This window comes from Vanessa cardui, chromosome Z (assembly GCF_905220365.1).
Source record: "Vanessa cardui chromosome Z, ilVanCard2.1, whole genome shotgun sequence".
Lineage (NCBI taxonomy): Eukaryota > Metazoa > Arthropoda > Insecta > Lepidoptera > Nymphalidae > Vanessa > Vanessa cardui.
In genome coordinates, this window is record NC_061154.1 from 5286709 (window position 1) to 5311958 (window position 25250).

The 25250-nt window shown below is 32.4% G+C and overlaps 1 protein-coding gene across 3 annotated transcripts in view; it reads left to right on the forward strand.

The window, feature by feature from the left end:
- The window catches only part of LOC124542984 (protein apterous), a 55733-nt gene extending 31959 nt beyond the window's left edge, over positions 1–23774 (forward strand). For 2 of the 3 annotated variants that reach the window (XM_047120956.1, XM_047120958.1), the window contains exons 3-6: positions 3530–3703; positions 3814–4070; positions 13507–13709; positions 21184–23774. In XM_047120956.1, coding sequence (XP_046976912.1) covers positions 3530–3703; positions 3814–4070; positions 13507–13709; positions 21184–21390 — 841 coding nt within the window. In that variant the 3' untranslated portion in view covers positions 21391–23774. The remainder of the gene's footprint in view (positions 1–3529; positions 3704–3813; positions 4071–13506; positions 13710–21183) is intronic. The other variant, XM_047120957.1, reaches the window with a different exon arrangement.
- The last annotated feature ends 1476 nt before the right edge of the window (positions 23775–25250 follow it).

Consider the following 25250-nt stretch of genomic DNA (forward strand, 5'->3'; position numbering starts at 1 on the left):
AATAATTTCAATTTTTATGTCTTCATTACAAAAATCCTTTGCCCTAATTATTGCGTAGGTAAAAAGTTATACTCGTTTATGTTGATTACAAGTTCGATAAACATTTAAATAAATTACAACATAATATTTGACTCATTTTAAATTTTTTGAGAATTAAATTATTACGTAATACAAATTTATTACATAAAAAAATTTAAAAGATTTTTTTTTAATTAAGTCACATCGTATGTCTTTCGAAATAATTCTATAGGTACAAATAGAAACATTAATTAGTTCACTTATAAAATGACATAAATATTCACTGTTTCTTTTAATTTATAATGTGTGTACGGTAATAACTTTTATAAAAAATAGTCTTAAGATTGTAATCAGGCGACACCTAGTGCTTAGCGAGGCTAGGTGCTGTGGGCTGTGTGGCCGAGATAGGATCGTTCGTGACCGTAGACCACGACGGTTCCTTCGTTTCGATAGCTTCATTTTAACCTGCGGCTTCAGTAACTTTGTAGGGCTTAATGTAACTTGAATATATTCTTTTATATATAAATAGTCATATAATTGTCATAAATTATCTTATTTACCAACAAGAATTAGTCGAATACAGTACTCATTGCAAAATGGCTGATTTTTGACAACAGATTCGTATTTGGAACTTTATATAATAATAATAATTATTATAATGTATTTTTTTATCAATTAACTGATATAAAGTTGTTTTTAGAATAAATCTTCGTTAATCATAAGATGATTTAAGGAAAACAATATAACATGTTTATATATCTAAAATCATTGTAGAATAATTATTAAGTAGGTAATACAATTATTTATTTTGATATATGTCATAATTAATTGATATATAAAGACGTCACGGAAGTAAAAGCAAATGTTAATACACTATTTCGACACTTGTCCAATTAATTACTTGTTAATTAATACGTTTTATAGAACTATGTGAAAAGCAATACTGACGTACAATTTTAACGCTTCTAATTGTTAAACGAAAGAAAAGAAATTTTATCTACTATAAAACTTTATAATTATATTGAATAAACAAAACGTTTCATTGTCTTTTTATTTCGAATTGATATTTATGGAACTTTTCAAATATGTTTATGACATCGATTCGCTGATTTTAATACGTGAACAATAAACTAAGAACGTGGAATGAAAATAATTAAAAAGGGTCATTAAGATATTTCGAATATCGGAGGTTTTAATGTTACGATAAAAAATAATAAATACTAATTGCCCGGACACAGCTGTGTTTTAAAAGAAATCAACTATGGGACATTGCTATGTCTTCATTTTGTTTGAGATTTAGTAAATAATTCAGAGTCGTTTGATCGAGATAGGACTGAAGTCGTGGAATCGAGACCACACGGGGATGTCTCACTCGGGAGTCGAACTCACTATCTAGGATCTCGACCCCTTACCGGTTTTAATTATCTAACTAGAATTTGTTAAAGTTTGTCTCTAAATAATAGATTATATATTTATCTAATTTTACTGCTATCCGTTTGAAACTGATAAATTAATAAATTGTATACACTACAATGTACTAGACGTTTAATATATCTTATTTATATATTATAAAATCTATTTATATAGCAGCAATTCAATTTAAACTGTCATTAAAGAATTTGGGTCACGTTGATATTCACAACAAGCCTGTGCAGTGATATTCTCTAAGAATTCGCTTCCGGTGATAATTATTCAACGCGTGAATCCTTTATTAATTATTATATCGACTATCGCATATAACTTTCTGACATATCACGATTTTGTTTCCAGTGAATTTCGATTTCTTTCTTACGGTGGCTTGATAATAGTCACATTAGAACACCTGGCTCTTTGCCTAATATATAAACTCATTTGGTTGTTGCCTTTGAGGTCTGTGATTACAAATTTTATAGAGGAAATTGCTTGCTATCATCCGAACTTGTCTATGAATTCATAGTAAAACCGGAAATACAAAGCTTTATTGACCAAAATAATTGATTAATTCCATGCAGATACACTTATTAGTAACGTAACAATCATTATTTTTAATTGAATCTATGCATACACATCTCAAGTGTTCCATATTTAAATTAAGAAGAAAGCAAAAAGTATTTATATATTAGACGATATAACATTTACTTTAATTGAGTTTAATTTAAAGTGAAATTGATAATACATTTTTCTTTTTCTTAGTAAAAGCAATAAACTGACTTAGGTCTTCGTAATAAAATACCGAAGAAAATAGTCGAGTAATATTTTCTAGTAAATGGAAAATTCTTATTTTCACTAGACGGCTTAAAGCTTTTTAAGCTTTTTTAAATAATGCCATTGTAAGGCTTTGCCCTTGTAAGCAATCTTTGAAATGAAATGAACAAATACCGACATTACTTTTGTTTAATTCATATTTCTTTGTAGCTTTTAATTATAATTAATTTAATGTATATAATATTATATTTAATTATATATGTACGTTATAAATACTGTTGACTGCCTGACTACCGACGTAGAGACTGCAAACTTGGATAAATTGTTTCTTAATGAGAAACGAGAATGAGAGATACATGAAGAGATGACTTTGTGATACATCCTCAACTTTTTACAGCATCCATTCGCTCTATTCAATTCAATCATTTAGGATCATATATACATAACTATACTATGATCATGCATGGCTATGTTTTGAAAATAAAGATAAGATTCAGATATAATTTCATGTTTCCGCGGACAAAATTAATCTTACCTATAAAAGTGAATCTAAGTCTAAATCTAAACTTTTGTTAATATCAATGTAAATACTCAATTAGTCTACTGGCTAAACTATGAGGCTGCAGGTCCCGAAGACCGAATGTCCTTGTGTTACTCTATTTTTGTGCGTCTGTGTGTGCTGAGCCTGATGGTCACCACTGCCGACAGTAAGACGTATTAATCCATCCTCAGTGTGTCACAAAACGTGGGAATTGACTTGTTATGTACATATGGTTTCACTGACATACCCCCTTTCGAACATACACAAACATAACAATACTTAGCACTGTTGTTTGGCGGTAGAATATCTTTTGGTATGACAAAGTTCCACATCCAAGTGAATAAGACATGCTTCAGTAGACTGAAGAATATAGAGTTGTGTTGTCATCTTAAAGCGTTATTTTTGTCATTTAAATGTATTGTGAGTAAAGATGGCCCAGTTGTTAGAACGCGTGCATCTTAACCGATGATTGCGGGTTCAAACCCAGGCAAGCATCGCTGATTCATGTGCTTAATTTGTCTTTATAATTCATCTCGTGCTCAGCGGTGAAGGAAAACATCGTGAGGAAACCTGCATGTGACAAATTTCATAGAAATTCTGCCACATGTGTATTCCACCAACCCGCATTGGAACAGCGTGGTGGAATATGTTCCATACCTTCTCCTCAAAAAGGGAGAGGAGGCCTTTAGCCCAGCAGTGGGAATTTACAGGCTGTTCATGTTCATGTTCAAATGTATTGTATGTATTTCATATATGACCTCAATAATAGTTTTCTCTTATCCATAGGTTATACGGATCGAAAAGGTGTGCGAGGTGCAACACTCCGATCTCAGCGTCTGAACTGGTGATGCGGGCACGGGACCTCGTGTTCCACGTGCACTGTTTCTCGTGCGCTCTATGTAGTACAAGACTCACAAAGGGCGACACATTCGGTATCAGAGATTCAGCTGTTTATTGCAGGTGAGTCAAATTATATATAAATAAGGAATTCCATTCCATATTTGAAACTACACTGACTAAACTCTCTGTATCTGGTTTAAGCAGGAATTTTAAAAATGACGTATTTTTAGGCTACATTACGAAACGATGCCGGATTACGGTCCTCACATGGCAGTTCCGGGGCCTCCACAAATGTGTCCCGGACCGTACGCGGGGCCGCCGCCAGGTTCGCATTATCCTCCGTACCCATCGCCCGAATTCTCGCGGGTCGAACCCGATGTTCCTAAAGGCCCTTTCTTCAACGGGTCAACAGCGCCACCGCCTCGACAAAAAGGACGTCCAAGAAAAAAGAAACCCAAAGACCAAGAACTCATGACTGCTAACCTTGGTGAGTTGCAAAGTATAGAAATTACATTTGCTCAAGCGAATACTTCACATATTTCTCTTTAACACTTGAAATGATAAAAAAATATATATATATTCGTTGAATTGTTAGTTTCCATATTTTTACCGTTAACCTTTTTGCATTCTGTTCTATTAAATACTCGGCTGCTGATATGGAGCTCGTGTTATAGCTTTTTTGTAAAATTATGTACGGGTATATTCAAATTCAGTGTTTCGTTTTGCCGACAAAACGGTTACAATTTTATTAACACATTAAAGTCAAAACTGCACTTACCTTAAGAGATTGGGTATCGGAGGCAACTTCCCGTGTATGAGTTTTATAAAAAGAGGACATTTCGCCTTTTTCGAGATATCGAAACCAGTCTGTTTATCTGACCGACAGCACTCGTTCAATCGACTCTGCGTGCCATGTGACTTTCGTCTTACTTCGAAAACAAATCGAACGTATTTTATTTATCCGAGAAGAATCATTTAAATTAACAAATAAAAAAAACCGCCAGTATTTTGTATAATCATAATACCAAACACTTAAACAATTTAAATAACTATGTGTACTAGTGCGGAAGTTGATCGTATGTGTTACATGTCACAATCAATGCATATTTGAAATAAGTATTTGCATTTGGAATACTTTAAGTTTTTTTTTTTAAATGTAGAGTATTTTTTTGTATCTGTGCAATGTGCCTCACAGACAATGGGTTAACAACGATGGGCTAGTTTTAATAGCACGAACAGGTCCCTGCCTCGTATCCCGAAGCGTTCGCGTGCCCGATGTAATCCGAAGTTCATCATACTCGCCACATTTCAATGAACCGAACATCTCGGTTAAGTGAATCTATTGCAGCATCATAGAACTATTTACATTTAATTACAGACATTATTGCAATGATAATTAATTGGCAATAATGGCATCGGGGAATAATTTTCATTAAACTGTTTTAAATAAATTCGTGTTTCATATGTTTTTGTAAGTTAATATGCTCGTTAGAGTTAGCTGTTATAAGATAAGCCAGTGTTAAACAGAAATTTTATTATTTAATTCATTAACATTAACAGAAGTTAGGTTTTTATTTACTATGTTTGTGTGTAGTGATATTTGTATGTGTGAGTTAAATTGCCGAACCTCCTAACAAATTTCCACTAATCTCTACAATTTCAAAACTTTAGGGACACTTTCGGTACAATCTAGATTTCTAAACATTTAGTGAACTGTCATATGTACTTTATTTTAAGAATTATTTTCATATTATATTTATATTATATGAATCGTTTCTGATGCAACTATCATTATTAATAATTTAATTCAAGTTATTTTACTGAATTGTTATATCACAGTATTTGAAAACGATATTTGTATTTTTTTAGTTTTCCCAGTATACAATACATACAGCTCAATTAACTAAAGTTTCTTCAGTACGTATTTTATAAATACAATCGGCTTATTTTTTTTATTTTTGTTTGTCGATATTTGAAATCCATGAATATTTATAAGCGTTATCGTTTAAAAAAAAAAGGAATTATAACACGGAATTTATAAAAGTATATTTTTTAACTGGTGCTTAGATAAATTTCTAATTATTTTGAATTGTACTTATGTATATACATTATTATGTACGTTTACTTGTTTGCTTGATAGATTTATTTAAAAATGATCTAATCTATTGTTCTTTTTCGTGGAAAAGATTTGATCTATATAAGATATATTATCTGCTGTTTACCAAACCATTACAATTTAATTAGACGTTTGATTTTTTTTGCATGCTCTCATTTAAACTTTGTTCCTTCTCTAATCTCGTTAATCATTATTTATATTCCTATAATCTCTAAGCTTCGAACGGTTAATACGTTAGCACGAACATAGTATCTAGTCAAAGGCAGCTTGTAATACAATTGACAATTATATTTATTTAAATGCAGATATTTTAAGTTTGTTCGATATCAAGTTACATAGATATACTGTTCTTAATAATCGTCGAGGGTGCGTCACCCCAAGCGAAACGAAACTGAAACATGAGGTATAATAAACTAATTCCTGTTTCATATATCTTGCCCATAAATATTGAACCGGATAGGGGCGGTATTTTTTTTTATATACATGTGAAAAGACATAAGGAATGCCGTTCGGGATTTAGTTGTGTCGGTATATAAAGTAAAATATTGTAATACGACAAGGTGACAACAAGTCCTAAAACAACTACTACAGCAATAATAATTATAAACTGTCTGTAGGATTTCTTCGTATTCATATAAAAAATAGGTTGTATCTGAAATATTACTTGTTTATGAAAATTATGTTCGAATTATGTACCTACGCTTAGTACAGTAATGTCGAAATATAAATAATGAAAATTAAACGCGTTTAATAAGGGCTTAAGTAGAGGACATGAGTCGATAGCATGCGTCGTTCAGAATATTCTACATAAATAATACATAATACCGTAACCTATGTATGTACATATATGCAATTATAACGCGATTCTGTTATGTGCCGTATAAAATACCGACTGTCGTATAATTTTTGGTCAGATGTGTTTTGTGGTCTTGAAGCCGTTTTCGTGGATCAAGTCCGGTCGCTTAGCGGCCCTTTTTGCCTGCCATATCAATTATATGGGAACGTGGAACTTGCGTAATGTAGTGACACGCCGATTTCGACACCGGAGTATACGCCTACGTACATCATATATATACATTAAATTTTTTAATGTATTTCTTTCCCAATAATTTAATTAATGAAACACACTTATGTTAATAACAATTTTACTTAGTATTATTATTTAAAATATGTATACAAGTATAACAAAATATATAGATGCATTGAAATTTAAAATAGAGCTAACATCCGTTTGTTTGATTTTTTCTAATTATTTTTGATATTTATGAAATATTAATCTCACTGTAATTACCAGCAATTAAAAAGTGCAATTAATATATTTCAAAATTTTTCTTTACCTATCTATTTCTATAAACATAAAATTGTTATGTTAGTAAGTCATATAGAACTCAGAACTATGAACAGCTCTATTTATATAGGTATAATGATTAATTAAAAAAATATTTCTCTCATATGATATAATATTTTTGGTTTACGTCAAATTGCAATTTAAATTTGATATGATACAAAGTGAAACTCGTAATACAGAGGTTTTATCTTCCAATCATTATTTTTACCTTCGCAAACAGTCACGTTCATTGGACTATGTTGAGAATAGTCTTGCCCATTTTAATAAACCAATGATTGATTTGTGGTAGGAATTAACGACATTATTTATTATGAAACATTTGCAATTTGAGTAAACTATATACGACTTTGTAAGTTAGGAATGTGTTTTTTTTATTAAAAAAAAAAAATAGTTGACAAGCAAAGGTGAATAAGGCTTAATTCATTAATTAATGGTTTTGTCTTTGTTTACCAATTAAAAAAAAAAAAACGAAGGTTGTAATTTGTACGTTACTTTTTTTTTGATTCAATAGATTATTTTTTGTTACTTACTTTAAGGCGATACTATTGTAATGTGTTTTTTTATTTAAAGTATTCTATGCACATACATGCCTACATAGATGACTGATTCCTCCCTTTTCTTGCTACGTTAAAAAAAAACAAACAACTAAAACGTACGTGATGTTTTAATGAAGAAAACATTAAAAAGTACAGATAACTTAAATTGACCCTAAAAATAAACATTTTTATTACATTGAATGTCCAAAACAGTACAAATAAGTGAGATTACTCGATTACGCGGAGGTACCTGCTCCCACACTACACGACATAATTTACGTTCATAAAAACCAAGTACGTTTACAAAGTATTTGCATATTTCATCACCGGAATCGGAACATGTTTCTAACGTGCGTTAATCAATACTCCGACTTGCGACTCAAAGCTAATACATATAGATATAATATATATTTATATATAATTCATGTTATAGAACATTCAACTGACATGACGATCTTGAATTTTTTTGAGCTATTTTTTTTAAAGTAATATTTATGATTCCATCAAGATTGGATACGATTCATCTCATATTTTGAAAACTATAAAAATTAAGAGTTATATGTGAGTAATGATTTAAGAATTAACTAACAATACGGTACATCAATTGATTATTTTTATAAGGAATAGGTGGATTAAAAAATAATCTCAAGGTTTATTATCGGCTTCATCTGTAAACATTTTTAGGGCGCCATAAGTTGAGAGATAGGTTTTATGTCATCACGTCAAATTAATATTTGACATTGATAGTGTTAATATGATCAGTCTTTGCCTAAACACCCGCTAAACAGCTTGTAAGTAAATATATACTAAAACTATGATAATAAATTCAAAATAAAAAAATATATTTTTTGAGCAATTTTGCGCATTTATATTTGTATATTAAATGTAATTTGATTGGCCACACTAATGTTCTACTATCAAACAAGTATAAAAGTCATTACGGGTAAGAAAGTCTGATTATTAAAACCAGGATATCTTTTGTTTTAATCATATGAAATAATATAAAACGCACTGAGGAGATAGCGTACAAGCCATAAATAAAAATCTTTTTTATACTTTTCTTGGAACGGAATTTCAATCTACTCGGAAAATGTTCAAAAATATTTCAAGAACAATTATTCGGCAGTGCACTGAACTTAACTCATACACATAATTATAATTACACTTTTCGTTCGACATCAACAAGAACCCGTCAGCTCGCTTTAACTTTTCGAGCGGTGTGACCATAAATTACGTACTAACAGGCGGACAAAAAAATAACGCTTCCTACTTCAATAACGGGAGCGTAAATTATATGTCGTAATGAAGTTGTCGCATCTGCTTCGAGGGTCACGTGGTATCTTACCTTTCCTTTTTTTTCCTTTTGTTTTAGTAGTTTTACCAGTCGAGTCTTCTCTAGACCGCCATAAATTTTGTATGGCCACATCCGAGGGCACTGGTGATTTATTTCCCGCCAAAATATGTGCCCGGTATATTTTTTTAAATTTCTTTTCGGCACTGGACATTTCGAGTAGCGTCCGACGATTATACAGATATGGTGGTCGCGTTCCGTAGCCGACGGTAGTTGCTTTTAAAAAAGGAGAACTTTTTTATTTTTACTTAAAACAAAAATTCGTTTGGATACTTTTAAGGTTTTCCGTGTTCTTTGTTTTATTTCGATAAAAGATAATGCCATCACGAAAGTTGTGAACGGTGCGTGGTATCGATGAAGTTATATTTATTAAGTTCGAGCTTATTGGACCTGCAACGTTTGCGTCGTCTTAGGATATCGAGATGTAGTTGTTTAATTGCCAATACTTGAGAAAACTATTTTTATATTTCTATAAATATACTAATATTAGGTTTTATAAGTATGTATAAGTCGCATCAATGGTTTTAAAACGAAATCTTTTAAACAATCTTAGTGGTTTAAACTTGAATGGTGTTAACCAAATATCCAAAATAATTATGGGTTTTATAAACAGGGATGATATTTATACAATGAATGTATTGCTATATAAATGCATATAAAATCATTTTTACTCTTTTAATCAAACTTATTTAAATACATATATGTCCTTACAATATCAAGTTTCGATCGGTAAAAAAGTATCTAGTATTACTTATTTTAAAATAGCTCCTCATCGTTCACAAGTCATCTAATTAACTATGTCAACTCCTGTCATGTATTTACATAAAACAGTATTCGAAATATTAATAGACAAGGTATAACGAATTGCAGATTTCATGTAAGCTAATCAAGCTTATATGATGAATATGTCATATGTATAATTGACAAGCTGCTTGAGTGCTATGAAAATTTGAACGGAATAAAAATGTATGTATATAATTTTCTCGAGCTCATGGTCTTACTACGCGTCAGTCGGCTAATGTGATATCCATGTTAGTTCGTTTTGTAACCGCCGCTATCTCACACGAGACATCTGTATCAGTGGCACACCGACTCAATAGCTTTATATTAAAGCCTTATTTATTACTCCAACCTCTCTCGAATTTAGAATACGACACTTTGTTTGTGGAACTCGGAATAAGGATGTTGTTTATTTTTTTTAAGGCAAAAAATGAGACATATCGATTAAGTTACTTAGGAAGAGACGTGAGAAATATTTTTGTCTTACTTAGGTTTCTGACCATTAATTTATGTTCTACTTCTTAATCAATTTACGTTAATCTATAGCAGTTTCGCTTGAGCAACAGCAAAAAGGACACGAATACATATTAAATACATTCCTTAATGACAAAATTATATAAATGACTGTAATCGAACCATCCTAACTTGTTTCATTCCAAGTTAAATTAAATGACCAAAAAATCATCAATAGGTGTATTTAATACTAAAAATTAACGACAGCACGGCTATATAAACAATTTGAAGCTAAAAATAAAAACAGTTACAAAACAAATAGACATTTTATTTTGATGTCCGTCTTGATATCTATCGGTAGGGTATAAGAGTACAATTTTTAGTAGTAATAACAGTTAAAATATGGCCGGCGCTCAATGGTTCGCGCCAGTCCGTCGCGTATGAGTTAGGACCGCCGGTAGCGCCCCCTGCTGGCACGCTATGCGCTACAACACTAACGCCGACTAAATTAATAATCGTTACTCCTACACACTGGCACGGTATGCTGACAACTTGAAAAATATTTTAATGATATCATGGCCTTAGACTCGCTATAATATTTAACGAATTCCTTCGGCTCCAGAACCATTCAGGGTTTCGGGTTTTGCAGCATCATTGGTACTAACAAAAAGTCACACTTAAAAAATTTAGTGGCCACCGGACGAGGCGATATCGTATAGGAAATCTCGATTTTTTGCCGACCTTAAAACATGAATGGTGCGTACGATTTATGAGATCACAATGATCTTTTTATAAGTCACCTGTTTTTTTTTTGTTTCGAGTTGTCTTTATACATTTCGTGCCTCCATCTATTAATAATGTCTCCTTTTAGCGAGTTTGACGTTTCCTAGCGTTGAATCGATTAGGACGAACCCCGACACAACGAAGTGTAGTTTTCTTTAAGGGATCGTACAGATACAAAAGGTAGGAAAGTATTTTGATTTAAAGCGTTTCAGTTGAGGACGTACTAGGTATGGTGAGCAAAACATGGAAATTCTCTTGTATGCAAATCCTTCCCTGTTTGCCAAGCGACCGTATCACCTAGCCGGTGCACGAGCGCCCGAGGCGTCTGTTTCGTAACCAGCCTAGAAGGACCCGTCGTTATACAAGATACAACAAATAAGGCGAGTGGAAAAGAGCTATTTCATGGTCACAAATGTTTCTTAACAGTTTTGTTGCTGGTTTTATCGCTGACAGTGGGTGCGTAAATCATGTCAAGTAAATACAAACGTTCCGTCAACGTAGCGCATCTTGACTACAATCGGTGTGGGACCACCTTTATTATGTTGGATGATTGTCTGATGGATAGAGCTTTAAACATTTTTCATCAAACGTTAAATATTTCTACAATTTTTTTTTAATTCATTGAATAATATTTTTATTCGTTTTCCGTTTAATTATAAAATATTTGTTAAGATTATTTTTGAATAGGCGATTCAACTTGGTATAAAAGAGTTTATATTTCGCTTGTTTTAAAATATTATTTTTAATATTTTTATAATACCTTTCATAAAATAGTTAAGTAGCTCAATAAATTAAATACATATTTATAATTTCATGGATGCTACCGGATTGCCTTGATGTTTTATATAGTAGTAAATTTACGACTTCGTCTCTTGAATTAATTAGTTTACTAAACATTATTGAATTGATTTGAATACAGGTAAGTTATGAAATTAACTCTACGAGGTATATTTGTTTTATCTATTACTGAATATGGATATAATATTAAATACACGAATACGTCGTGTTTGATACCACCTACTATGTCGCCAAATAGCAATACTTAGTATTGTGATACGGTTTGAAGGGGGAGTCAGTGTAGACACTAAATACAAGACTCAAATTGGTGACGTATTGGCTATTTAAGGGATTGCTGGGACTATTTAGGGGCCCATTTGCCGACCCACATAATAACTTTATATTAAAAACCATGATAGGACACTTTCCAAAAATAAGGCCGAGAAACATAAGGATATTTTAGGAGATTTTTAAGCTTTTACTTCACATCGTGTTTATATCGAACTAAGTTTAGCCTTGACCTAGGATTCTTAGGTTGAACAATTTTAACTGCAACTTTTCCTACGCTCACGATCGTAGTTCATTCGAAAGGTAAACATTATCGCCTCACGCGGCGGGCGGCTCGCTCGAAAGCGTTCCATTTTACGCAAATCGCACGCGGCGGCCATTAGCTCGCGAGTAAAATCCAACGGGTACCCGGATAATTACCTACAGGGCTAATTGTTCGCATTCAGATCTCGGAACGAATAAGTGTGTCGCGTGTTCTTCAATTGTATAATTTAAATTATGTATCCGCCGCTCTTATTAAAGTGTGCGTTTTTTTTTCTTTATCATTTCATGGCTAACTTTTCGAAATGCTTACATATATGAGTCAAAGTATGTAATTAGTTTATTAAAAGGATCATTTTATAAAGGAGGGAGAATTTTGTGACTTTTGTATCGTTGTTACATATAATTATGTATACCTTGACATTCAGGTGGAAAGTAGTGTGCAGTATAAATTCTTAGAAAACAATAAGTAAAAGTTTCTCATGTCATTTTTGTGTCCACATCGGCACGTATATTATGGTTTCGGAATATTTATTGGCAGCAGTTTTATTGGTCGTTAAACCCGTCGCGTTGCGGCAGCGTTCCATTCTCGTCACGGCTACGTCACGCCGGAGCTGAGAAATTGTAACGGAAAACAATGAGCGGCCTGCGTTACGATCGGATTACTACCGAAATATTTGAACGCAATAGTAACATATTTAAACGATTGAAAATTCGCCTCGACAACGCACATGGCCATAGAATTCTTGAACGTAATACATTTATTTATTATATTTATAATTTTCTAAAACGAAATTTCGAGTTACGTCGCCATATTTAAATATATTTTTATGCTATGTATTGCGAATGAGCGATGCGAATTGGTTTATGATAATTTGTTTATAAAAAAATTTATTGCTTTTTAAATACGTAAAGATGTTATGTGATTACAGGTACGACATAAATTATATTTATAGTTGAAATTAAAAAAAAAAGTTGAAAACAAATCTAAGCATTTGTGTTCAATTTACACAAGTAATTACTACATGCAGAGTGTTAGACAATTCATTGCTATTAAATTATTCGTAGCAATGAAGGTTTGGTTAGTGGGTCAATAAAACAGATATTGGTTTGCAATAAGAGATCTTATCGCAAAACAATATTATACGAATTGGTAGAGTTAACAAAAACCCCAACTCGAACTAACCCGTGTCATGTTTAGCATTTAGCAGCGTGATCTTCTCCTACCAGATCTGAATCCTGAGTACTTGGAGATGGGTTTCCGCGGCGGTGGCGCTCTGGGGACCACATCGCGCACGAAGCGCATGCGCACCAGCTTCAAGCACCATCAGCTACGCACCATGAAGTCATACTTCGCCATCAATCATAATCCTGACGCGAAGGACTTGAAACAATTGAGCCAGAAGACCGGTCTCCCGAAAAGAGTGCTTCAGGTATAACGAATTTCTTATTTGAATCATTTCTATCTCTTCCATGTAATGAGTATTTGTGAAACGGCCATTTCATAAAATTAAATGAACTCCCTAAAACGGGAGTGTCTTATTCTTGAGTGCTCATTTCAAGTTAGAGACAAATAATACTCAATTTAAACACGCATGTAATTAATATTATGATAGTGATGAAGGCGAATTTAATTTATATAATATTGCTTTGCTTCTTACTAGTAAAATTTGCACAGCGAATTAATTTTCGATTGCGATAAACACAATATCAACTGTATCAACTGGTTTAACTTAAAAGGGATGGTGATCAAAGAAGGTTTTATGGACAAAATTAAAAATATGGAAGAGAGTTCGTTGACCTTTTATAAATTATTTAGTTTTAAATTACAGGACAATAATGTAGCACGAGTATTATCAGCTGTTTGATATTAATTGGTTAATTAAGGGAAGGTAAGTGTGAACATTTCGTATTGCAGCTTAGGGCGGTCGGACAAGTAAGTATCATTATCATTACATAGTATAAAACAAAGTGGCTTACCGCTGTCTGTCTCTATGTATCTTTCAAATTACGCAACGGACTTTGCTGCGGTTTTTTTAATAAATAGAGTTTCGATTGATTCGATGATTCGAGAAAAATGTTTTTGTATATAATACATGGACATAAATAGTAAAGAAATACTGACCATTTTTGAAGTTTCTAATGTGATGTCGTAAATAAACAAATTCTGTAGTATACTTACACCTGAGCGTAGCTGGGTGCTAGTGGATTATATTTAAATCACAGGACAACACTTATATATAATGTAATTATAATATTTGCTATTTATTACATGTATACGAATTTAATAAGACGTTTAATTTACTATAAAAGTGCTCTAATGCGTCAGTATTCGGTAATAATTGAACTGAACCGCAGACCGCATACCACAAACGTAAACAATTTCAAAGCAAACTATCTTACTAGCCGCGTCTGCCGCTGTTAACGCTGGCTTGTTCTAATAACTTGAATATACTTCGGCGAGCCTTTACAGTTTAGACCTTTCTATTGCTTCTAATTTGTTTGTTGTTGCGGCCCTTTAATGTGGATCATGCACGGTACACTCAAACACTTCTCCTTTGTTTTCGTAATTACAACGTTTTTTTAGATTTGAGCGTCTTGCGTAAGACGTATCGTGTGTTTGTCGATACAATCACTCCGAAGTAATACCTGTCTATTTGGTACGTGAACAAATTAATTGCTTTAAATCCGTCGACTACTCTAAAAGTACTACTTCAAGTTTATGTTAAACGTTAAAAAAATCTACTTACGAAAAGACGAGGAGAATGTTGTCGTCATTTTGCATGTTGCTTCACAACTGTAGGTATACACACACATAGGTCGAGACGTCTTGAAAGTCGTAGCGAGGCATATAAGCGGTAGGCATCGTACCCTTACCATTTATCGACATGCCGAGCCAAGCCGACTTGGCCCGAAAGGTAGATAGCGCGCGCCGCATAAATTTTCCCTCAACCAATTATACGAACGGAAAGAGAATCCCTCTCTCCCTCCGACCTCCGAATATTGATCGAGATTTTTTTGTCACAAAAAGCGAACGGCTTGCGTTCGCCATTTTGCCGAGATAAGGGCTTTTTCGTTTTGCGTACCCTGAGTTTTGGCCGAACGCTCCCGTGGAGAAATGTTGGGGAACGTTTTTTATTTTTAAAGATAGCATCAGATGGAATCCTGATATTTATTTGTAAAAGATTGCAACGCACTAAAAGCATAGTTGACTTACAAGTTTTTATATAAGTGGACTTCGAAGGTTTGCTGCGCGGAGCGCTCGTAGATTATCGCTGCTGTATAAAATTAAATATTCATTTAAGTTACAGCGCTCACTTTGAAAGGATTTCAAAATATTTATGTACTGGCACTATATAGCGAGGAAAAAAATATTTTTTTTAATTCTCACTTTGTGAATATTGAATAGAATGTTTTTGAAATGCAGTTTAATTTTAAAACTGGAATAAGATGTTTTAATTAAAGCTGTAACTACTTCATCCAAGTTGTAGAATGTGGTGCCGCTGTATTTAGTGTTAAGCTCAAGTCATTCAAACATCTTCGTGTTTAAGATGAGTATAATAAATGTGTATATTATTTGCTCTAAGTGTGAATCCGTTGTATGGAATAATACTGAATTCAAAAATAAATTACAAATGCTTATGATACTTGTAATAATTAAATTCAACTGATCTTAAAGAAGATAAAATGATTTCAGTTACCAATTACGAAATTAAAATGAGTGTTATATTTATCACGTGCGAGTGTTATTTACAAGTATCATTTCGATAATGTTCAAAGTTTCCCACTTTGCGGACAGTTATTGCCACCACAGCTCACCGCTCGAAGTGATTAAATCTGAAACGAGAAGAACTTCATAAGGACCTTCCTTAGTTCCCGACGTTGCTTCGAAGGATAGTTGAGAGATGATTAAGGCAGCCAGCCAGTCTCGGCAGGCGAGCGAGCGTCTAATTGCTTCAGTCTGTGCGGGCGCCTCGAGTAATATATCCGCGGCGCGCCGTCACCGTAACCCCGACTCGCGACGCGGGCGCATTTAGAACAAACCGCGCCATAATTCTCTCCGTGCGTCCGCAATTGCGTGATTTGTCACTCGCTCCGTTTGTATTTTTTTCTCAAGTGAAAAATGACTCAGGTTCAAGTAGCACTGCATAATTAGTTGATTGAAAAAGTGCCTTTCCTTGTTCTTTGGCACGGCGCAACTGATACTCCTTTTTTCAATATGCGCTACCGTATTTTAACGTTAACATTACTTTTATCGAAGTTTAAAATACTATTACACTTTTTTTACAAATTGTATAAGATCATTCAGCCTCATCGATGTAAAAAGTGTTGCACATTTACAGAAAAAATATTACTGTACTTTGATCTTTCAAATTTTTCAAAACATAACGTCAAATTAAATGGGTATCATCTATATTTAAGACGTTTTAAATTGTATTGCTCTAATTTTAAATGAATACTATAAAGATGCTTCTTAACGGCCCACAAATAACCCGAGAAGTTCAGAAGGCGTTTCAACCCCAGCAATTAGAAGCGGATGGTCACACCTCGACATTAGGCCAGATATAATTTTACTTTCTAAGTACATTCAGTGACAATAATAAGGAGAAGAATTTAAGGAAAACACGGCCTTATTTCCTAAAGGATAAGTTTTTTATCCGCATGTGGAGGATTAAAGATCACAATCAAACGCTCTAGTAATTAGTACGAACGCATCGCCCTGAGACGCTCGGTTGGGCAGATAATTTCCGCCGCGATTTCAAAAGGCATCCATTTGTCATTTGGTCGCGCGTACTCGCGCCGAGCGGACGTGCTATGTCTGCCTTCTAATTTATTTAAATATTATTTATATAAGGAAAACGCGACAATTAATCACATCTCTTCAGTTTTTATTTACACATTAGTGGAATGCCCGAGCGTCTTTGATCGCCGTGTTTGTTTAGATGTTTATTTCAGCCTAATGCTATTTAAGCTTTATTGATACTGCTTTTTATATTATGAATGTGTTTATTAATGTCAATTACGGCAACATTTTTTCAAGAAATATACTTTAGTAAAAATAATGAATGTGTCACAGTCAACATAGATATGAATGTTACTGACGTATAAACACAAGTTTATTATTTTAAATCTTTGTGTAAGACAATCATTTTTAGACATACTATATCTAGATGATTTATGTTGTGCACAATGTACTAAAGAATTTCTAGTATCAATCTCATGATATAAATAAGTAATTTGGTCACGACTCAGATACTACGGTACAGTTGGCCGGGAAACAAACAATAATAATTTACATCGCTGAGATAATTCTCAATTGTTCATTTAATGAGATTTTTGAATTTTCTTAATTTGCGTACGATATACATAAATATGTATTTAAATGATAATTTTTAGTTTTTTATAATAATCTTACCTATTATTTATAACTCTTTAGCGCACAGTATAATTATTAATTTTAAAACCAACACAAAGTTTTTTATGTAAACAAAATGAATATGCAATAAGAATTGTTTGCTGAAACGATTTAAATAAAATAATAAAAATAAAAACTTAAAACTAAACAACATGACGTAGTTATTAAGATTGATGATTACATTAGAATGGATTAAAGTCCCTCAAATTATATAGTTTTTTATTTTTAGTTAAGTTCATTATATTAAGTTTAAAATGCAATATAACAGCAGTTGCCATTAATAATCGGTAAATACAAAAAACTTGTTAGCAATAACAAATACAAAAGCCGTTTTAAGCAGCAACAAAGTTTATTAATATTGACACACATAGCGACTAACAGCACTTAATCAGTGTCATAGATGAAGCTCGGCCCAGATTCACATCTCGCTCGAGACACAATTCTATAACAAAACACCATTACATCTTTTTCCAACACACATCGTTAAATACGTTTCATTTTTTTTTTTTTTTATATTAAATACAAAATGATAAACTAGTTTTTAAAACTTCTATCAATTGCGAAGCGTTTGTTACTTCAGAAGTATTCGTATAAAAATGCAATTATATGCATCGTTTTTAATAATATATTTGCAATTACATTAATTGCTACCAGGCATAAGGCGATGTGTTCACTGAAAAATTACACGTTATGGCACAACAGTTTTTGCACACATCTATATGCCGAAGCAAATTGAGACGTAATGTTTTATGAGAAAAGTTATTTTCAAATGTCATACGAGTTGATGTGACGGTATAACAAATGGCTTGTCCGATGGCATGCCAGTGCAAACTTGAACGAGCTAACCGCGAGAATTGCGAAGCTGCGGCGCAAGTAAAAATATATAAGGAGACTTATTTTTTGTCTTTGGAATTTATAGACGAATATCTTTATCATTTTTACGAGAAGTATGCATTTAACTTTCTGTTTTAGCGTTGTGTTCAATATTATGTAAAAGAAAGTAATTTAGATACCTGTAATCTATTCGAAGCTCAATATTAGTAAAATTAAGCAATTCAAACATTGGATTGAGGCGCTACCATTGGTCAAGATATTGTATAATAAAATCTATGATAAATTATGGATTCGCAAAAGAGTTGCGTTTTGAATCTCGACGGAGTTATTGGCAGGTTGATGAATAATGAAATGGAATACTAATATATTTCTAAAGATATCAATTAAGTCTTCCTAATACCTTCTTCGATTGGAATAGGGTCAATATAGTTTTTTATTTTATGTGAATAGACTGAGATAGATTATTTTTGATCTTATAAGAATTCTGATTGTGACTTTATCTTTTTCAACGCGTGGTTTCCCGCTTCCGCTCATGACATGCTGCGGGGTTTATCATTTGCTGAGAGAATCTAAAACATTTCTTTACACAATTGAAAATATTTTTCTTTTCATGATATTTCTCATTATTAGGCTCACTCGTGTAATAGATAGCAATGTTGTTGAAATAATGCGGCACTCATTATTTTATGTTGCCTGTTGATTGTCAATTATAAAAAATATAATTCATAGTATTTAATTTAAAAAAAAAATGCTAATGAAGACACTGATAAAAATATTATATCTGAGTAATAATAAAAAGTAATAAATTATCAAAATATGATAATATTATTAAGAGGTATATTGATTTACATAATAACTGACAATTATGTTTAAATAAATTATATATTTTAGTAAAGTCAGATTACAATCACGTTTCGTAATAAGGTAATTTATCTGAACTTATATATTGAATATTAAAATAATCTCCTTGAATAACGATATTGAGGGAACGCTTATAAGTTTAAACAAATCGTTAAGTTGAATGGACTCAGTAGACACTAGTAAAGTCATTCATAAGGAAAAAATATTTTTGGGACCACCATGCCTCAGTCTTATCTCGGCTTGACAGCGGCGGGCATGTGCGGACGTGGCATCATCAATCGTGCGCGCGCGCATGTCTCCTGCGCTTTTCACCCATTTCTCATCCGAATGCCTCTAGACGCTATCGTCTTACTTCTCATGTTATGATGAATTTATGAATCGACTGACTGACGCGAGGGCAATGCCGTCGCTAATTAAATAAAAAAAAACATTTGCTCAAATCACGTTTTTTCTTTAGATAAATATAATTTGCTATGGTTTATAGCATACGTTTTGATTGGTATTGGTTGTTGTGAAAGAAGCGATAATCTAAATTTGGCATTAGACAACATTCGTAGCGGCCATGACGCGGTGGGCGGGGCCAGTAAAACGACTGCGCGCTATTGGTCATCATATTTGCACGTCCTGTAAATGTGGTAGGATAGATTACTTTCGCACATTATATTTTCGATACATATAACTTCGTAATCAGTTACAGGATTATCTGTATGACACATTCAAAACACGCGTTCTCAGGACACGGAACATAAACAATAAAAGTTAAATACTTTCCATGTGTACATGGAAGAGCTTAATTGATATCCTAATGACCAACAATTATCACGAGTTCTTAGAATACAGTTTTAGCGCGTGCGTTTAATTGTTACGGCGGGAACATCGTGATGGAATGTTAAGCATATACTTTGCGAAGATCCGGCGTTGTTTTGTATAGAATGGCACTGCGCAGGCGCAGGCTAGCGGCTCGCGGCGTGTCGGCCGGCGACGGCGAGCGTCACGCTCGGCGGCGGGAGCTCAGCGGGGTAATCATGCTAATTAAAGATTGGATCTACACTTTGGAACGCAAAACGCAGCCGTGTATCCTAGACGTGCTTTACAAAAAAGTCACAAATAGATATGAGATGAAGTAAAAACTCGAATGAGATTCGCGGCGTGGATTCTGTACAACATTACAATGTTAATTTCAAACTATGTTTTTGTGAGGTGTTGCACATAAATAACCCTAACACAGTTATAGAGATATAAATGTTAAGAGTTCTCTAATAGCTAATTTGAATGACTCAAGAACTCAAGACAACTAACAAGAATAGTCCAATAAGAACACCTATAGATAAATTATAATTAAGTAAACAAAGTAATATCTACATATCAAATAAAGCCATATACGGAATGGTTGTATTAAATATACACATACACTTTGAACAGATAATAATGGTATACATTTACTAACCTAAAAATAAACACATAAAAGTCTCAAAAACTGAGTCACTTATAACTAAAACAAAAGCAAGCAGTAGTCGGCATTATCATAACGGTTTATTTTATACTGAACACTAAAAAGTTGTCTGCTAAATGCAGTAGCTAATTGCTAATTAACTATAATTATTCGATGGCGTAACATTAAGTGATTCCTAAAAATTTTGACCTCAGCATGACTTGTTTTTACATAATTTTGTTCTGCAACGTGATCACTGTACTTTTAAAGGCGAAACCACTTTTATTGCGCTCGCGACATTTTATTGCAAAGCGTTCGCATTTTTTTGCATTTCCGACATCAAGCTTAAGTTTTTTGTTCGCAGGTATGGTTCCAGAACGCACGAGCGAAATGGAGACGCATGGTCACGAAACAGGAAAACAAAATGGCGGAGAAGTGCTCCCCGGAGGGCTCGTTGGAGATGGATATGTACCACGGCCCCATGGGCTCGATACAGTCGCTCCCTGCGCACAGTCCGCCCTACAGCGTGATGGGCGGCCCTCCGAGCCCCAACTCCATGGACTGTCCATAGCCACAATTTTGCGCTTTATGAGCGCTCTGCAATTGAACATTAAAATTCCAAGTGTATACACTATCAGCGCTCCAAACGATTTCTGTGAAAGTTTGTGGAACTCAATAGTGACTTCGATCACGTTGTAATATGTTACGGAAAATTTAAATACCAAGGACTATAAATACTTAAAGATAAAAGTCGTAATATGAAGTGACGCTAAAATAATGATCCCAGTGTAAAATTAAATCATAATATGTACATGTTTTCGATTGTCTAGACATTAAATTGTACATTGGCTTGTAGAATATCGACACGGTGACTTATGTTTTTGAAAAATTGTTAATTACAGTCGGGGCAAAAAAAGGTTCGTCACCTTAAGTACTATATTCGTGTATTCAGTATGAGCGACAATCTGCTTTACCGATCGAGAATTAAATATTGCGTCGCAATGATTTGATGTTTAGATTTAAAAGGTACTAAAAGTCTAAGACTTGATACAGGAATTAATTTGAAAACTGGCGAAGGTTTTCTTACCCTGACTGTATATTAACCTGCATCATTGTAATATGTAGATCTAGATCACTTACAAGCGGTTCCCTGTTTTTGTCACTCTCTTCCGATACCAAACAAACAGAGAACAATAAGTTCATAAGCGGCGTATAAGTTATATCCGTCCATTTTGAAAAAATCTTATGGTAAAACAAAAGCCCCATATAAGGTACTGAAAACATGGACACAATAAATTCTAAAATATTAAATTGATACTATTATATGATAAATGATGTTGGTATGTCCAAATAATATACTCGATAACATTTAATACAGAAATTGGGTTTTGATTTGTCAATATTTGTAAAAACAAATGAATACATGACGTACATTGAAATGTCCCTTTGAATTGTGACTTGATGGTGCTCAGCCAAAAACCTTCAAGCAAGTGTCGACCACAATGTACTAAGTTTCAACACAGTCGGATGATCAGCAATTTAATCAGTGTGTATAGCAAACATCTTTTTTGAGGTTATTTTAGCAAATATAAATAATTAACTTGAAGCTGTCACGATATTATATGGAATTTCTAAACGTTCCAAGACAATAGGGCCAATAATACTTTTAAAGCGACAGTAAGAACCTGCTAAGTAGAAGCCTCCAAAAGGCTGATTCTTATTCATGTATTTCCATAAACAACTGAAATTGATATATTTAAAGGACTACATATGATTGTGTAAATATATCATTTGTTTCAAAAGGTCGCATGTCACAAAGTGAGGTTAGGTAATGTACACCGTACCGTGTAACGAGTATACTGTTGAAAGTTAATACACGCCTGTAATGTCTTGATCTCTATGAAACAGAACAGACATTTGCTACCCGGACAATTAATTTTATTAAATTGTGGATATAACATGATTTACATTTAAATCGCTTCTATAATGAGAGGTTATAATTTTTTTTTGACTTCATTGAAATGATATGATGGAAGATTTTTTAATTAATATATACTATTTATTTATTGACTCCTATATTTAATTTAGTATGTAAGTGTAGTGTAAGGTATAGCAGGTAAATATGAAAATTTCCATAGTAAGATAGTTTAGTGTTATACAGAAACGTTATAAGAAATTTCGAAAAAAAAATCAGTTTTTGGCTGCTCCGTGAATGTTAAATTTTCATCTATACATTATCTCGTATGATAAATTGTGATTTCCATTTCAGTTACGTTTAAAAATCTACTTGTGTTTCTAAGATTGTCAAAAAATTACCACTATTTCGAGAGAGTAAAGTATTGCTTTTTTTGTTTATTTATTTTTTTCAAAAAATACTGTTTTAAAAACATAGTATATAAAAAATAAAATGTAAATAACTTTCATGGTATTACTAATAAATTTAAAATTTAAAAAGTTTTTAATATTAATAAAAATGTTCCGTAAAATTTAACAATAGTTTTAGATTTAAGGATATATTATTACATTTGAGCTAAGTACATGCACTTGTAGTTCCTCTTTGTATAAATTTAATATTTCTTATTAAAATATTTACATGTAATATCGTCTGATTATAGCGAATGCAAAATATATATCGAATAGGGAGAATTATGTTGTAGTGACGTCATAGTATTTATTTCGATTTTTTTACCATTACATACAATTACAAGACCTACTGAAATTATATTCAAATGATTTTTATTTCAAAAAAATCACGTATAGTAAATTTCAAAAACTTACGAGCATTTTTTTTGTATTCAATCAACATGCTATATAATATATATTAGTGTAAAGGCAAACTGTAATTGCTTAATGTAAAAGTTCTTAAGACGGATTTGCAATAGCCGTTAAATGGATAAATTATTCATGTGTCTAAAATTATAAAGATCTGTTAATAAAAATATTTCCAACCTATGACCTTTTGTGTTTAAATTACCTGAAAATAAAAGTGTAAATCTCATATATGTATAACATATCATGTCTGTGTTCCACTGATGCTTGGTGAAGATTCCCCGTTACTGCTCCGCTGGAGAAGGGTTAATGGATACAAGTATGGTAAAATATTGTAAAACACGAACATTTGCCCCAGTGAAAACCAAGAACATGCATTATACAAACGAAACTCGTTAAGCCTTGTTGTAATCCATATTTGATGATCTATACGTTCGATCCATTTGCAAATTCTATTTCGAATATTTCAAAAACAAATTAAAAAAAAATCTATAGAGTTTTGTTATTCAAGATAAAAAAATATAGTAAAATATTTGAAGACATTTTTATGATTGTACGAAAAAAAAATCCTCTATGAACTGCTACTTGTATACAATCGAATCCATATTGTTTGAAAAAAAATTTATAACACTACATTGGTCTCCGTACTTATATGTTGAATCTGCTGCTATATAAGGTTTATGTATACAGTACGTATATTAATTGAGTATTTTTTATTTAGAGAATAAATCATTTAATTATATTGCATTAATAGCATTTGATTTAATTTTTTAATTTTTGTGTTACAATTTATTCCTTCTTATGATAAACCAATAACAATTTTCAGCTACTTAACTGATTCCTTATTAAAATTATTTCTTTTTAATTGTTTTGAGCAAGGCTCCAAATCGATGCGGAGGCCTTAGCGGTAGCTTACTTTGATTTAATTAAGGTCAACCACGAACGACATAATCGTTTGGATATCTGATAAATATACTAATTTATATGTATCAATTTCTGTACGAAAATTATCTTCTAATGAAATTGTGAGGTTATTATGATTGTAAAAATCTTTGCGTAACAGGTTTATCGGTGAAGCTGGATCAACAGCAGCTCACACGAGGCTTCCGACTATTGCAAATTACTGACAGGGATTAATTAACTTTTATTAATTAACTGTGATCAGACACGCGTTGATAAGTTGAACTTGTTTTTAAATACTTTAAATCTACGAGTCGAGATGATAAAATTACTCATGAAACATATGTTATATTAACAGCCTGATTACTATTTTTAAAGTTATATAATTTTATATTTTACACTCATATAGATATTATATAGATAACTGTAAAGGTTAGAAAAGATATACTTTTTTAAATTTATTATTTTATCGTTGTTCATTAATCATTCATTATTATATTGACGTCGATAAGAATATCAGACTACAATAATTATATGTGCATGAGTATATTGCACTATATATATAAAATCACAACTACTTCAGGCCTCCATAGGATCTTTTAATGATAAAGCTAACAAAAAAATATATATATATATAAGTATATATAATGACAAAAAATTATAATATAGCACCAAAAAGTATACATGCTTTTTCCCTTTCATCTATGTTACTACTTTTTCTTTATATTGATACAATATCTATTAAAAAGAAAATATTTAAAA